We start from the raw sequence: 16,252 nt of genomic DNA, 5'->3' as shown, positions 1-16,252 counted from the left end.
GAGGCCGAGAGAGAGAGACAGAGAGAGAGAGAGAGCGGGAGAGAGAGAGAGAGAGAGAGAGAGAGTGTGTGTGGTTGTGTATGCATGAAAGACGTGTGTGGTCCTCCATGTGAATGTGTTGTGAACGATAGAGATCTTTAGATTATGATTGTTACTGTATTGATTGTTCAGTGAGTATTAATTCACTCATTGAATATTTGGACGCAGGTGTGCACGTATCCACATATTCAACTACATCATATTTACTTTGAGGCATTGGTAGGCCCGCGAGAGAAAAAGGAGACATTCTTCACGTGTGCTATAATAGTATAAAAATAAAAATAAAAACATAACAAATGATGTTTTAAAGGTTTCCTGATTCAGCGCCAAATCCTAACTGGAGAAGTGCGTGTGTAGCTCAGACGTTTGTGTAAATCATACATTGATGTCAATGGGAGCTTGGCACGGAAATTCAAGTTACGTACTTGGATCTCCAGTGAGGAACTCAGCCATCACTGTCTACCCAGCTTCTAGCGGACTAATGAAAAACAACAGTGGACTAATGAAAGAAATACCAAAAGATCGTTTTCGGGTGGTATTTTCCTTTAACAGGATGTATCAATTCCCCTAACAGACACAGGTCCCTGACAGTACACTCTTAGAAAAAAAACTACAATCTAGATCCTAAAAGGGTTGTTCAGCTGTCCCCATAGGACTACCATTTGAAGAACCCTTTTTGGTTCCAGGTAGAATCTGCATTTTAGTCTAAATGTTGTTATTGACATAGCCTTGTTCTGGTCAATGTTCTCTACCTACAGTGGTATAGTAGTCTAAATATCCCAATTCCTGTTTAGTTCAAAAGAATATAAGACACAAATTGCTGACACAAATTAGGCTTTGGAACTTTAAAGCCAATTATCTCAGAATCCTCTTTTTGCAGATAGAACCTTATAGTCCCAAGCTCTCGATATATAAAAACAATTTTAACAATGTATTGTTATCATGGTGACCAAGAGACAATGCAAGAGACATGACTGACATGTATGAGACAGAGTGATAGAGAGGAAGGGAAGGAAGACAAGGGAGAAAAAGAAAGAAAGTCAATTCACACAATGAAAAGAAAAGGGATTCATGGAAATTCAATTCACACAATGGAAAGAGAAGGGAATAAGCTAAAAATAGCTGTTTACAGACTTGGTTTATCGCAGGTCAGGATTATCAACGTGAAACAAATCTCCAATTAAACATTTCAAGATACCATCAGTGTTTCGATGAACACGGCGAAAAGAGATTACTGCACATGCTACGAATAAAACAGATTAAACTAAATCTCAGAAAACTTCTCACCCAGCCTACATTTTCCCATAAATAAGTCAACAAGGAACCATTTCTTAACAGTACATCTGTTTAAGACTTCTCTGCACGTAAGCCCACCACATTAGCCAGGTGGTCTTTGATTACAGTGAACAATAAAGTCCTGCTTACAAGTCATTTTTAGAACAGGCTCATGGCAGTCTCGTAAATTCAATTAACAGTGTCTGTGTGAGCTGGCACTACTCTAGGCCTGTTCTCACTCTCTGTCTAGGAGAGAAACTAAACTATTCAACTACAGTCACAACCTTTAGAGCAAGTGCGTCTCCAAACCGGAACCGAGAGAGATACAGACTACAGTAAATGTTAAGCCGTATTAGGTTCAATGTGGAAACCGTTGTTCACATTGGATGACAATATATCTTCCGGTCCACAACAAACCTAAGGTCCACCCAATCACAAGCCAAAGGCATCACCCAGACAGATGTCTGCTTCAGTCCCGGAACACATTCTGTTGTTGCAGTGCAGTGTTAGAAGGCTACATTATAAACAGGTCCCTCTCAGGAGTGAGTTTGATGCAGTGTATACCCTACTGTAAGTTCATTTACTATGGTTGTCTGAACAGCTGAGAGAGAGGCTGCTCCAGAGGCCAGTACGGCATCACGTCAACCCCTATGGACCACAGCACATGCCACATCATCACACATGTCCCGCTCTTGTGACAGATTGAGCCAGAGCTTTGAGACAACACATGACAGCTGAGAGAGGGGGGTGGAAAAAGAGGGAGGGAGGGAGGCAGGGAGGCAGGGAAGCAGGGAGAGAGAGAGGGAAAGAGGGGAGGGAGAGAGGGAGATGGAGGGAAGCAGGGAGAGAGAGAGAGAGAGAGGGGGAGAAAGAGGGATGGAAGCAGGGAGAGACAGAAAGAGAGAGAGAGGGAGGAGAGAGGGGGGGGGGAGAGGGGGAGGGAGAGAGAGAGGTATGGAGGGAAGCAGGGAGGGAGAAGGAGAGTCATCATGTACTAAACAACCACATATGCTAGGTGACACAGTCCACTCTCTCTACAACCACAAACTTTGAGAATGTTCACTTAAACACACACACACTTATGCACGCGCACACACATACATACACACACACCTTATTGACACAGCATTTGGCAGCCTGCATGTTCACAGCCACTATGTTTCTAACCCAGTACCTCAGGGGAATGTTTCATCGACCGCTGATCTGTCACGCAATGAGTTTACATGACATGAGAAACTGAGAATGGGACTACTGCTGTGATTAATTATTTACATACAGTACCAGTCAAAAGTTTAGACATACCTACCCATTCAAGGGTTATTCTTAAAATAAAAAAAACTATATTATAGAAAAATAGTGAAGACACCAAAACTATGAAATAACACATGTGGAATCATATAGTAAACAAAAAAGTGTTAAACAAATCAAAGTAGCCACCCTTTGCCTTGATGAAAGCTTTACACACTCTTAGCATTCTCTCAACAAGCTTCATGAGGTAGTCACCTGGAATGCATTTCAATTTACAGGTGTGCCTTGTTAAAAGTCCATTTGTGGAATTTCATTCCTTCTTAATGCGTTTGAGCCAATCATTTTTGTTGAAACAAGATAGGGGTGGTATACAGAAGATACGCCTATTTGGTAAAAAACCAAGTCCATATTGTGGCACGAACAGCTCAAATAAGCAAAGAGAAGTGACAGTCCATCATTACCATAAGACATGAAGGTCAGTCAATCTGGAAAATGTCAAGAACTTCGAAAGTTTCTGCAAGTGCAGTGGCAAAAACCATCAACCGCTATGATGAAACTGGCTCTCGTGAGGACCGCCACAGGAAAGGAAGACCCCATTTCTGAGGCTGGTAACTCTAATGAACTTGTCCTCTGCTGCAGAGCTTCACAGAGTTCAAGGAACAGACACATCTCAACATTAACTGTTCAGAGGAGACTGCGTGAATCAGTCCTTCATGGTTGAATTTCTGCAAAGAAACCACTACTAAAGGACACCGATAAGAAGAAGAAACTTGCTTGGGCCAAGAAACACGAGCAATGGACATTAGACCGGTGGAAATCTATCCTTTGGTCTGATGAGTCCAAATTTCAGATTTTTTGTTCCAACCGCCATGTCTTTGTCAGACACAGAGTAAGTGAACAGATGATTTCCGCGTGTGTAATTCCCACCATGAAGCATGGAGGAGGAGGTGTGATGGTGCTTTGCTGGTGACACTGTCAGTGATTTATTTAGAATTCAAGGCACACTTAACCAGCATGGCTACCACATAATTCTGCAGCGATACGCCATCCCATCTGGTTTGCGCTTAGTGGGACTATAATTTGTTTTTCAGCAGGACAATGACCCAACACACCTCCAGGCTGTGTAAGGGCTATTTGACCAAGAAGGAGAGTGATGGAGTCTTGCATCTGATGACCTGTCCTTCACAATCAGCCGACCTCAACCCAATTTTTAATTTTTTATTTTTTTATTTCACATTTATTTAACCAGGTAGGCAACTTGAGAACAAGTTCTCATTTACAATTGCGACCTGGCCAAGATAAAGCAAAGCAGTTCAACAGATACAACGACACAGAGTTACACATGGAGTAAAACAAACATACAGTCAATAATACAGTATAAACAAGTGTATATACGATGTGAGCAAATGAGGTGAGAAGGGAGGTAAAGGCAAAAAAGGCCATGGTGGCAAAGTAAATACAATATAGCAAGTAAAACACTGGAATGGTAGTTTTGCAATGGAAGAATGTGCAAAGTAGAAATAAAAATAATGGGGTGCAAAGGAGCAAAATAAATCAATTAAAATTGAGATGGTTTGGGATGAGTTGGACCGCAGAGTTAAGGAAAACCATCCGGCAAGTGCTTAGCATATGTGGGAACTCCTTCAAGACAAGCATTCCAGGTGAAGCTGGTTGAGAGAAATCCAAGAGTGTGAAAAGCTGTCATCAAGGCAAAGGGTGGCTCCTTTGAAGCATTTCAAATATTAAATATATTTAGATTTTTTTAAACACTTTTTTGGTTACTACATGATTCCATATGTGTTATTTCATCATTTTGATGCCTTCACTACTATTCTACAATGTAGAAAATAGTAAAAATAAAGAAAAACCCTTGCATGAGTAGGTGTGTCCAAACTTTTGACTGGTACGTTATACCACTTAGAGTAGTTTTTACCTCCATCTCTATTGGAGAGCTACCTTCCATCAGATCTGTAGTTAGCACGTTGCCAAATATGCCGTCTGTGATGCAAGCACAGTGGCTGTATTTCAGCCCAGTCCCCTTAGAAGGAGTTGCTCCACTTTGCTAAATATATCCCTGCTCCTCCCCTAGTAAATATGTCTATGTTTCATAGCCACTCTGCTATTCACCTGGGTCTAGGGCTACACTTTAAAAAAAGGTGCTATCTAGAACCTTAGAGGGTTATTTAGCTGTCCCCATAGGAGAACCCTTTGAAGAACAATTTTTGGTTCCAGGTAAAAGCCTTTTGGGTTCCATGTAGTACTCTTTCCACAGACGGTTCTACATGGAACCCAAAAGGGTTCTACCTTGAACCAAAAAGGGTTCTACTATGGGAACAGCCGAAGAACCCTTTTTAAACCCTTTCTTCTAAGAGTGTAGGGCTGGGGACCGACAAGTTTCTGTTCCCTCTGGAAACTAAATGTTCAGGACTGGGAAAACATCTTCATAAATGTGACAGCGTAAAAAGAAAAAAGTAAAACCCAAAGAAAAAATTAAAACAAGAGCGCTCCCCTTAACCCCTGGTTCTAGTTTGCATCTGAAAATACACCCAATCCTTATCTTTCCAATATTTCCACTATCCTTATGCCTCCCGAGTCCCTTTTGAAGCACCAATAGTGAAGGGACTGCTTTCAATGTCTGCCTTGTTAAACAGTGTTAATCGTATTACCAAGGAGGACACTGCTTGCATAGCCTACAGATCTGTTATATTAATTTGACCAATTTGTCACAGCAGGAAAATGTACAGTACAATGCACTTAGTCTTTCCATAAAATACCATGCTGAGGGGTTTGCACTAGTTACCACAGCTACAAAGTCATTTGGCTATATAAATCAAAAAAACAAAAAAAAGACTTTTGGTTCATTTAAAGTTAGGGTTAGGCATAAGGTTAGCAGTGTGGTTAAGGTTAGGGTTAAGTTTAAAATACCATTTGAACAAGAGAAAACTGAAGAAATGGGCAGGCTTTTGACTTTGTGGATGTGGTAACTAGTGACAACCATGTTGAGGGCTTCACATCAATGTACCTTTATCTTTGTTTTTCTCTTTCGCCAAAGAGTCCAACTTCCTCCTCAACGACTTCTTCCTTTTCTGTCCATCTGAGAGAAAAAAATAAAGAAAATCATGAAAAACTGTCAGTTATCTGTACACACTGATAACAATCCACACAATGACCTGCTGTCACATTGGCTGATCTCTTCCATTATCATGTATGTCGGCCATTTTGGAGATGATCAAGCCAGTGGCTTCAAAGAGCATTGGTTATCAAAACACTGCAGCGATAAAGATGACAAATGAGTGTCTCCAGCCTCTGGTCCAGTGATTTCATCAATGGTAAAACCAAATGCATGCTTTTCAACCGTTCGCTGCCCGCACCCGCCCCTCCGACTAGCATCACCACCCTGGATGGTTCCAACCTAGAATATGTGGACAACTATAAATACCTAGGTGTCTGGCTAGACTGTAAACTCTCCTTCCAGACTCATATTAAACATCTCCAATCAAAAATCAAATCTAGAATTGGCTTCCTATTTCGCAACAAAGCCTCCTTCACTCACGCTGCGAAATGTACCCTAGTAAAACTGACCATCCTACCGATCTTCGACTTCGGCGATGTCATCTACAAAATAGCTTCCAACACTCTACTCAGCAAACCGGATGCAGTCTATCACAGTGCCATCCGTTTTGTTAGCAAATCACCTTATACAACCCACCACTGCGACCTGTATGCTCTAGTCGGCTGGCCCTCGCTACATATTCATCGCCAGACCCACTGGCTCCAGGTCATCTATAAGTCTATGCTAGGTAAAGCTCCGCCTTATCTCAGTTCACTGGTCACGATAACAACACCCACCCGTAGCACACGTTCCAGCAGGTATATCTCACTTATCATCCCCAAAGCCAACACCTCATTTGGCCGCCTTTCCTTTCAGTTCTCTGCTGTCAGTGACTGGAACGAATTGCAAATATCGCTGAAGTTGGAGACTTTTATTTCCCTCATCAACAGATCAACTATCTGAGCAGCTAACCGATCGCTGCAGCTGTACATAGTCCATCTGTAAATAGCCCACACAATCTACCTACCTCATCCCCATACTGTTTTTATTTTATTTACTTTTCTACTCTTTTGCACACCAGTATCTCTACTTGCACATCATCAAGCTCATGTATCACTCCAGTGTTAATCTATTAAATTGTAATTATTCGCTCCTATGGCCTATTTATTGCCTACCTCCTCATGCCTTTTGCACACACTGTATATAGACTTTCCTTTCTCAACTGTGCCATTGACTTGTTTATTGTGTTATTGGCTTGTTTATTGTTTACTCCATGTGTAACTCTGTGTTGTTGTCTGTGTCACACTGCTTTGCTTTTTCTTGGCCAGGTCACAGTTGCAAATGAGAACTTGTTCTCAACTAGCCTACCTGGTTAAATAAAGGTGAAATAAAGGTGTTCTCAACTAGCCTACCTGGTTAAATAAAGGTGAAATAAAGGTGTGCTCAACTAGCCTACCTGGTTAAATAAAGGTGAAATAAAGGTGTTCTCAACTAGCCTACCTGGTTAAATAAAGGTGAAATAAAGGTGTTCTCAACTAGCCTACCTGGTTAAATAAAGGTGAAATAAAGGTGTTCTCAACTAGCCTACCTGGTTAAATAAAGGTGAAATAAAGGTGTTCTCAACTAGCCTACCTGGTTAAATAAAGGTGAAATTTAAAAATGTAAAACATTTAAAAAATAGAGGATCAAGAGGAAAGAAACATAGGACATTCTCATTTCCTCTTGATCCTCAGGCTTTCCTGCGAAGAGGGATTATTAAGGAATCAGCCAATCAGCATTCAGGGCTCGAACCATCCACTTTATAATAAGGAATCAGGTCACCTGAGCTCAATCCTGGAAGTGAAACTTAACACTGAGAAAAGTAGAGAATGAGCACCTTCAATGTAAAATGTATTTTATAGCATATTATTCTACTATTATATCAAAGTTACAGCACACTACTTCACAAGATTAGATATCCCCAGCAGATGGACGATACGGATAATTTCACATCATGCTTTGAATTAGGGTGGATCCAAATATGAGTTTAAATTTGGAAACGACTGAATCATTATGAGGAATGGAAAGAAGTGTTTTGTCAGCTGTCAACAAGATCTATGACTCCTAGCAAGATCTTTGATTAATGCACAGGAAACCTCTGGCAGCTTGGACCAAGGGTTGGAACTCTTATTGAGGAAATACCTCAAAACTGTGTCTATAGCCAGAGCGCCTCTAATCAAACAGTCGATGAATCTGTCTTCAAAACAGTCAAGATGTTATTAACTGGGCACACACTGATTGAATCAATGTTGCTTCCACGTCATTTCAATGAAATTACATTGAACCAATGTGGAATAGATGTTAAATTGATGTCTATGTCCAGTGGGTATGCTCTTTTATGATTGGTTTAAAATCTTAACAAGGATGTTTTTTCCCCCCATTGGCTCAGTCAAATCCCACTGTTCGTGGAACAGGTGTATATATATACAGTATATATATTTGTTTTTTTCACCTTTATTTAACCAGGTAGGCTAGTTGAGAACAAGTTCTCATTTGCAACTGCGACCTGGCCAAGATAAATGGAATAAGCAAACATACGATCAATAATACAATAGAAAAGTCTATTTACAGCATGTGCAAATGAGTTAGGATAAGGGAGGTAGTAAGGCAATAAATAGGCCATGGTGGCGAAGTAATTACAATAGAGCAATTAAATACTGGAATGGTAGAATGTGCAGAAGATGAATGTGCAAGTAGAGATACTTGGGTGCAAAGGAGCAAGATAAATAAATAAATAAATACAGTATGGGGATGAGGTAGATTGGATGGGCTATTTACAGATTGGCTATGTACAGGTGCAGTGATCTGTGAGCTGCTCTGACAGCTGGTGCTTAAAGCTAGTGAGGGAGGTAAGAGTCTCCAGCATAAGTGATTTTTGCAGTTCGTTCCAGTCATTGGCAGCAGAGAACTGGAAGGAAAGGCGGCCAAAGGTAGAATTGGCAATTGGTGGTGACCAGTGAGAGATACCTGCTGGAGCGCATGCTATGGGTGGGTGCTGCTATCTTTGTGGCTTGCATGGTCTAAAAAAAGAAATTGTCAGCCTGAATGGGAGCTATATAAAAATAAAATAAAAAGCCTTAAGGACCTTGACTATTGTCTGAATCTGGCACGTAAGAATGGTGTGTTGTGATGGTTCTCCATAGATCTGGAGTGTCTGACCAGTGAGCTGAGATAAGGTGGGGCTTTACCTGGCATGACCTGGAGCCAGTGTGTTTGGAAAATAGTTTAAAAAAATTTTTTATTTCACCTTTATTTAACCAGGTAGGCTAGTTGAGAACAAGTTCTCATTTGCAACTGCAACCTGGCCAAGATAAAGCTTAGCAATTCGACACAAAGAACAACACAGAGTTACACATGGAATAAACAAAACATACAGTCAATAATACAGTAGAACAAAAGAAAACAAAAAGTCTATATACCGTGAGTGCAAATGAGGTAAGATAAGGAAATAAATAGGCCATGGTGGCAAAGTAATTACAATATAGCAATTAAACACTGGAATGGTAGATCGGCAGAAGATGAATGTGCAGGTAGAGATACTGGGGTGCAAAGGAGCAAAAATAAATAAATACCAGTATGGGGATGAGGTAGGTAGATGGGCTGTTTACAGATAGGCTAAGTACAAGTGCAGTGATCTGTAAACTGCTCTGACAGCTGGTGCTTAAAGCTAGTGAGGGAGATGTGAGTCTCCAGCTTCAGAGATGTTTGCAATTCGTTCCTGTCATGGGCAGCAGAGAACTGGAAGGAAAGACGACCGAAGGAGGAATTGGCTTTGGGGGTGACCAGTGAGATATACTTGCTGGAGCGTGTGCTATGAGTGGGTGCTGCTATGGTGACCAGTGAGCTGAGATAAGGCGGGGCTTTACCTAACAGAGACTTGTAGATAACCTGTAGCCAGTGGGTTTGGCGACAAGTATGAAGCGAGGGCCAACCAACAAGCGCGTACAGGTCGCAATGGTGGGTAGTGTATGGGGCTTTGGTGACAAAACGGATGGCACTGCGATAGACTGCATCCAGTTTGTTGAGTAGAGTGTTGGAGGCTATTTTATAGATGACATCACCGAAGTCGAGGATCGGTAGGATGGTCAGTTTTACGAGGGTATGTTTGGCAGCATGAGAAGGATGCTTTGTTGCGATATAGGAAGCTGATTCTAGATTTAATTTTGGATTGGAGATGCTTATTTTGAGTCTGGAATGAGAGTTTACAGTCTAACCAGACACCTAGGTATCTGTAGTTGTCCACATATTCTAAGTCAGAACCGTCCAGAGTAGTGATGCTGGACGGGCGGGCAGGTGCGGGCAGCGATCGGTTGAAGAGCATGCATTTAGTTTTACTTGCATTTAAGAGCAGTTGGAGGCCACGGAAGGAGAGTTGTATGGCATTGAAGCTTGTTTGGAAGTTAGTTAACACAGTGTCCAAAGAAGGGCCAGAGGTATACAGAATGGTGTCATCTGCGTAGAGGTGGATCAAAGAATCACCAGCAGCAAGAGCAACATCATTTATGTATTCAGAGAAGAAAGTCGGCCCGAGAATTGAACCCTGTGGCACCCTCATAGAGACTGCCAGGGGTCCGGACCACAGGCCCTCCGATTTGACACACTGAACTCTATCAGAGATGTAGAACCAAGCAAAGCAATCATTTGAGAAACCAAGGCTGTTGAGTCTGCCAATGAGAATGTTGTGATTCACAGAGTCGAAAGCCATAGCCAGGTCAATGAATACGGCTGCACAGTAATGTCTCTTATCGATGGTGGTTATGATATAATTTAGTACCTTGAGGGTGGCTGAGGTGCACCCATGACCAGCTCGAAAACCAGATTGCATAGCGGAGAAGGTACGGTGGGATTCGAAATGGTCGGTAATCTGTTTGATAACTTGGCTTTCGAAGTTCTTAGAAAGTCAGGATAGAATAGATATAGGTCTGTAGCAGTATGGATCTAGAGTGTCTCCCCCTTTGAAGAGGGGGATGACCACGGCAGCTTTCCAATCTTTGGGAATCTCAGAAGATACGAAAGAGAGGTTGAACAGGCTAGTAATAGGGGTTGCAGCAATTTTGGCAGATAATTGTAGAAAGAGAGGGTCCAGATTGTCTACCCCAGCTGATTTGTAGGGGTCCAGATTCTGCAGCACTTTCAGAACATCAGCTATCTGGATTTGGGTGAAGGAGAAGTGGGGGAGGCTTGGGCGAGTTGCTGTGGGGGGTGGAGGACTGTTGATGGCCAGCCGTAGAAAAATGCTTCTTGAAATTCTCAATTATAGTGGATTTATCGGTGGTGACAGTGTTTCCTAGACTCAGTGCAGTGGGCAGCTGGGAGGAGGTGTTCTTATTCTCCAAGTCCCAGAACAGGATGGAAATTTATGCTTGAAAAAGCTGGCCTTAACTTTCCTACCTGCCTGTGTATATTTGTTCCTAACTTCCCTGAAAAGTTGCATATCGTGGGGGCTGTTTGATGCTAATACAGAACGCCTCAGGATGTTTTTGTGCTGGTCAAGGGCAGTCAGGTCTGGAGAGAACCAAGGCTATATCTGTTCCTGGATCTATATTTTTTGAATAAAGGTAAAATAAAAAAAGAAGATATTCAAGGCATAATGTACAGACAGAGGTATGGTAGGATGTGAGTACATTGGAGGTAAACCAAGGCATTGAGTAATAATGAGAGAGATATTGTCTCTAGAGATGTTTAAACCAGGTGATTTCACTGCATATTTGTGAGGTGGAACTAAATGGTAGGTTAAGGCATATTGAGCAGGGCTAGAGGCGCTACAGTGAAATAAGACACTAACCAGGACAGTAATGGACAAGGCATATTGATATTAGGGAGAGGCATGGTGATTAATAGGGGTCCAGTGAGTGGTTGGGCTGGCTGGAGACATGGCAATTCACAGACAGCTAGCAGGCCGGGGATAGCAAGCTAGCAGAAGGGCCTTAGAGGGACGTCTCGGTGGAGGAAAGTCTGTTTTAGCCTCCGCGTGCGGTGACGTCGATAGACCAGCCGTGATGGATTAGTAGAGATCCGAGTAGCAGAGGCATCCAAGTTCAATTGGCAAAATAGGTATAGTACTCAGATAGCAACTAGCTAGCTACGACGATCCAGGTGAAAATGTCCAGAGCTTGCGGTAGGAATCCGGGGATATGGAGAAAAATATGTCCGGTATGCTCTGGTTTGAGTAATGTTGTACAAACTGGAGAGAGCTTTCCGAGCTAATGGTTAGCTGATGACTGCTAGCTAGTAGCTAGTGAGCTGGCTAGCTTCTATTGGGGGATTCCGGATTCAAGGTGAATAAACATACTTTAGAGAAAAAACAGATCCGCACCACATTGGGTGAGGCGGGTTGCAGGAGAGTGTTTTGAAGTTGAGGTTTAGAAAAAAATATTAAAAAGATATGAGAAGAAAAATATATAAAAAGATATATACATGGGACACGACAAGACGAAGGACAAAAGACGTTTGACTGCTATGCCACCTTGGATTAAGTTGAGCACAATAGGTTCATAGAGACGCTGACACCAATAACAAGCTTCAAGTGAGTGCAATTATGGGCAGTCAGATCAGTCCTGAGCAGTGTCCGCTATGTTAACAGGTTGCTAAGAAACTATGCTTCGACATATCTACAGATCATTATGGAATATCTGAAGACAGAGTATGACAGAACAACAGTGAAGAATAGAGAGGGAGCGGGGAAAGGCAGCGGGGGGTATTCGAGAGATGCTATGAGAGAAAGGGAGCGGGAGACAGTATGTGTGTGACAGAAAATAGAAAGAAAGAAAGAAATAAAGAGAGAGAGAGGAAATAGTTTGGATTCTTGTCAGTTGACTCGGCAAGTTGGACAGCAATCCCAGGAACCTCCAGTCCTCTCTCTCTTCCCCACTCCAATTACTTGTAAAACGATCCAACCAGCCATTTGCTTTTCTATTCTCTATTTTTTCAAGGATCTCTGGGCCTCAGCAAACCACCGGCTAACCCAACCGCAGGCGCAAGATAAACAAAACCAACAGTCGAGGTGCTGAAATATCTCAGTAACACATGCCTGAGGGGTTCTGGAATTCATAAGGAACACAGACGAACGCATTAAATCATCCGAGGGAGAGGTAGAACCTTTGACTGGAATGCACACCCTGGCTAATATACAGCTCTCCACAGAGCATGGCTTAGAGCAGAGCAGCAGGCTATGGCCCTATGGTCCTGAGTGGAAAGGACTACATCTTCATGTGTAAGTGTCTTACTGACACTACATAAGACAGGAAGTTCACTCCTGAGTCTTTTAGATGTACTGTATAGGAAATCAGGTGTACTGAGGTTTACATCTCAAATCACAAGTGCTTACAGCTTCCTCAAACACACTCTGTGGAGGGGAAGTTCAAGATTGTCTGCTAGACCGTTTGAGTTTGGTCTCGGAGAGGTCCAAGGCGGATGTTGATGGCAAATGTTTGTGAAAATGCTTGTAGCATTAGCACAGGGACAGACTGACTAGCCACATGAACTGACAGACGGACAGGCGGATGGACGGACTAGAAAGGAAGATAGACAGACGGACGTTTACACACACACACACAAAAATACCTCTATACTTTACCTTTGGGGATGGTGATCTGACAGCCCAGGTCATAGTCTTGATGGAGCCTGTTGAAGGCTACCTCCTGTAGCCAGGTCCGTTCCAGCTCCGACAGGCTCTGGATGGCCGTCGGCGTCAGCCGTACACACCGCCCTGACAGGCTGTTCCAGGTGAAGTCACCCTGGGGAGAGATTTATATTCTGTCACTTGGCAGAGGAACATTTGTTAGTTATCAGGGCTAGTACCACTGTTACCCTATCTCAAAGCAGCTGTTCTTATTTAACATTTTTGGGATAGGGGGCAGCATTTTCACTTTTGGATGAATAGCATGCCCAGAGTGAACTGCCTCCTACTCTGTCCCAGATGCTAATGTATGCATATTATTATTAGTATTGGATAGAAAACACTCTGAAGTTTCTAAAACTGTTTGAATGATGTCTGTGAGTAAAACAGAACTCATATGGCAGGCGAAAGCCTGAGAAAAATCCAACCAGAAAGTGGGAAATTTGAGGTTTGTAGTTTTTCAACTCAGCCCCCATTGAAGATACAGGGTGATATTAGTTATGTTTCACTTCCCAAGGCTCCCACTAGATGTCAACAGTATTTAGAACCTGTTTTGAGGATTCTACTCTAAAGGAGGGGCTCATAAGGGCTCTTTGAGTGAGTGTCTGGCAGAGTGCCACAGCCTCGGTCTGATGCGCTCACGTGAAAGGTAGCTGCGTTCCACTTCATTTGTACAGACAAAAGAATTGTCCGCTTGGAACATTAATGAAGTTTTATGTTAAAAACATCCTAAAGATTGATTCCATACTTAGTTCGGCATGTTTCTACGGGCTGTAACGGAACTTTTTGAACTTTTCGTCCGACGTTCGAGCGTGGACGAACCCACAAATGCTGATGCTCCAGATACTCAACTAGTCTAAAGAAGGACAGTTGTATTGCTTCTTTAATCATAACAACGTTTTCAGCTGTGCTAACAAAATTGCAAAAGGGTTTTCTAATGATCAATTAGCCTTTTAAAATAATAAACTTGGATTAGCTAACACAACGTGCCATTGGAACACATGAGTGATGGTTGCTGATAATGGGCCTCTGTACGCCTATGTAGGTATTCCATGAAAAAATTTCCAGCTACAATAGTCATTTACAACATTAACAATGTCTACACTGTATTTCTGATCAATTTGATGTTATTTTAATGGACGAAAATTTGGTTTTCTTTAAAAAACAAGGACATTTCTAAGTGACCCCAAACCTTTGAATGGTAGTGTGCATAGCGGAGCGGACAGTATTGTATATGGTAGGTTAGGGAAAGGGGAGGAATGAGAGTGGATCGCTTGACTAGCAGTCAATTCAAAAAGGGCTTAATGAGGAACTCATAAATCACCTCAATCCCTGGATATATGGTTCTGCATTCTCCTCTGTCATCCCTATGAGCTGGTGAAGAGAGAGGACAGAGCTAGACTACCGATGTTTTAGCCAGAGATCAGAGCAGGTCAGCGTTTCTCATCGTGAATCTTGTTCTGTAGGCAGGTCTGCAGAGTGGTCACTAGCTGGCACAGCCACAAAGCCTTAAATCTGACACACACACACACACACACACACACACACACACACACACACACACACACACACACACACACACACACACATACACATACATACACACACATGGAGTCCCTCCTTGAACCTGCCTTAATACGTCATAGAACTTCATTTAGCTTATAACTTGTTCTTACGCAAGCCTAGTTTTGTGCACCGACCTTGGATTCACTCCTGCTTAAAGATAAAACAATACCAACCTCGTGCTCCCAAAACGCCCCAGCCAGCAGAGAGGAACAACAGCATCATCCACCAGAACAGTGAAAAACAGGAGGTGGAAACAGAAGATCTACACAGTTGTACTAAGAGGACAAAGGCTTCTCACCCGCCCTGCAGAGGAGCAGCCAGATGCACTTGCTCCAATAGTTAGTCATTAGCGTCTAGCCCTGTGTGGATGAAACCACATCACTGTTGTTGTGAGTTCCCCACCCCACTGGTGATGGCAGAGAGCTTGTTCCGTTCCAGTCCCCTCCACTGGTTGCACACACAGGACACAGCCGTAAGGGGTGAAGGGAAGGAGGACCCTGCGGATGAAGGGGGGTGACAACAGCTGGAAAAGCAAGGGCTGCTTGTCTCTTGAGCTGTTAGGTTTGGCAGGGGGGCTGAATGAAATGGCTAAGCTCCAATTCCCCCGAGTCCATCGATGGAACATGTTTGGAATGGCTATGGAACGCGGGTACCTCAGAAATGCTGCTCCCTCCCCACCACTTCTGAGTTCTAGTCAGACTAACTCTAGTCTCTATGAGCACATTTACAATACAGTAAACAGGAAAGCCAGTTGACTTTGACAGTGCTTAGAGTACACAACTAATTTGTTACAAAACAATTCAACATGTTTGTAAGAGCCATAACCCACTGGGTGAATTAAAGGGGTCAAATGTATCTACTATGGCTGCTCCCTTAACAACCTCAGGAATAAAAAGGATCTTGTCCAATTTTATCCTCTCCGCTGTATGTACTGTAAACCTTTGCCAGATAACCAATCAATATTGGGCAGTTTGCTTTTCGTAATCACTGTTTTCACACTTGGCTAAGGATTACAGTTGACTAGGGATGACTAGAAACTACCAAGCCTGTTAGCCATTTCTACTCCTGCTCCAAACCCCCAGCTCTGGGGCCCACACGGTCTTCCACACATGGCCTTCTCGTTATATAGAGACAGGATCCGACGAGGCTGCCTCCCTCCATCCCCTTAGTGTGTTTTACACATCTCTTTTTCCACTACTCACACATATCCACTCTGCGCCTGAAAACATGTTTACCCTTGGCACAGGTAGACCTCATGGCCAGAGGTACTGCTAATAGGACTAGGGCAGATTGTCACTCAGAATGAGCTGTCCTCAACACATCAATTCCATTTGATTTCCCAGTGAAATCAGGAAATGAATTCAACTTCCTTGCCAATGGCATTGAGCTGACATAATAAGCTTACTGTTTGCCTT

The 16,252-nt window shown here is 42.7% G+C and overlaps 1 protein-coding gene across 3 annotated transcripts in view; it reads right to left on the bottom strand.

Annotated features, from left to right (window-relative positions):
- The window catches only part of LOC109890603 (rho GTPase-activating protein 6), an 80,382-nt gene that overhangs the window by 14,376 nt on the left and 49,754 nt on the right, over positions 1-16,252 (bottom strand). For all 3 annotated transcript variants that reach the window (XM_031824345.1, XM_031824344.1, XM_031824346.1), the window contains exons 2-3: positions 13,230-13,389; positions 5,585-5,656 (exon numbers count right to left, since the gene is read on the bottom strand). In XM_031824345.1, coding sequence (XP_031680205.1) covers positions 5,585-5,656; positions 13,230-13,389 — 232 coding nt within the window. The remainder of the gene's footprint in view (positions 1-5,584; positions 5,657-13,229; positions 13,390-16,252) is intronic.

This window comes from Oncorhynchus kisutch, linkage group LG5, assembly GCF_002021735.2.
Source record: "Oncorhynchus kisutch isolate 150728-3 linkage group LG5, Okis_V2, whole genome shotgun sequence".
In the NCBI taxonomy this organism is placed as follows: domain Eukaryota; kingdom Metazoa; phylum Chordata; class Actinopteri; order Salmoniformes; family Salmonidae; genus Oncorhynchus; species Oncorhynchus kisutch.
The sequence above is the reverse complement of the archived record's forward strand: the minus strand, read 5'-3'. Positions and strand labels throughout refer to the sequence as shown.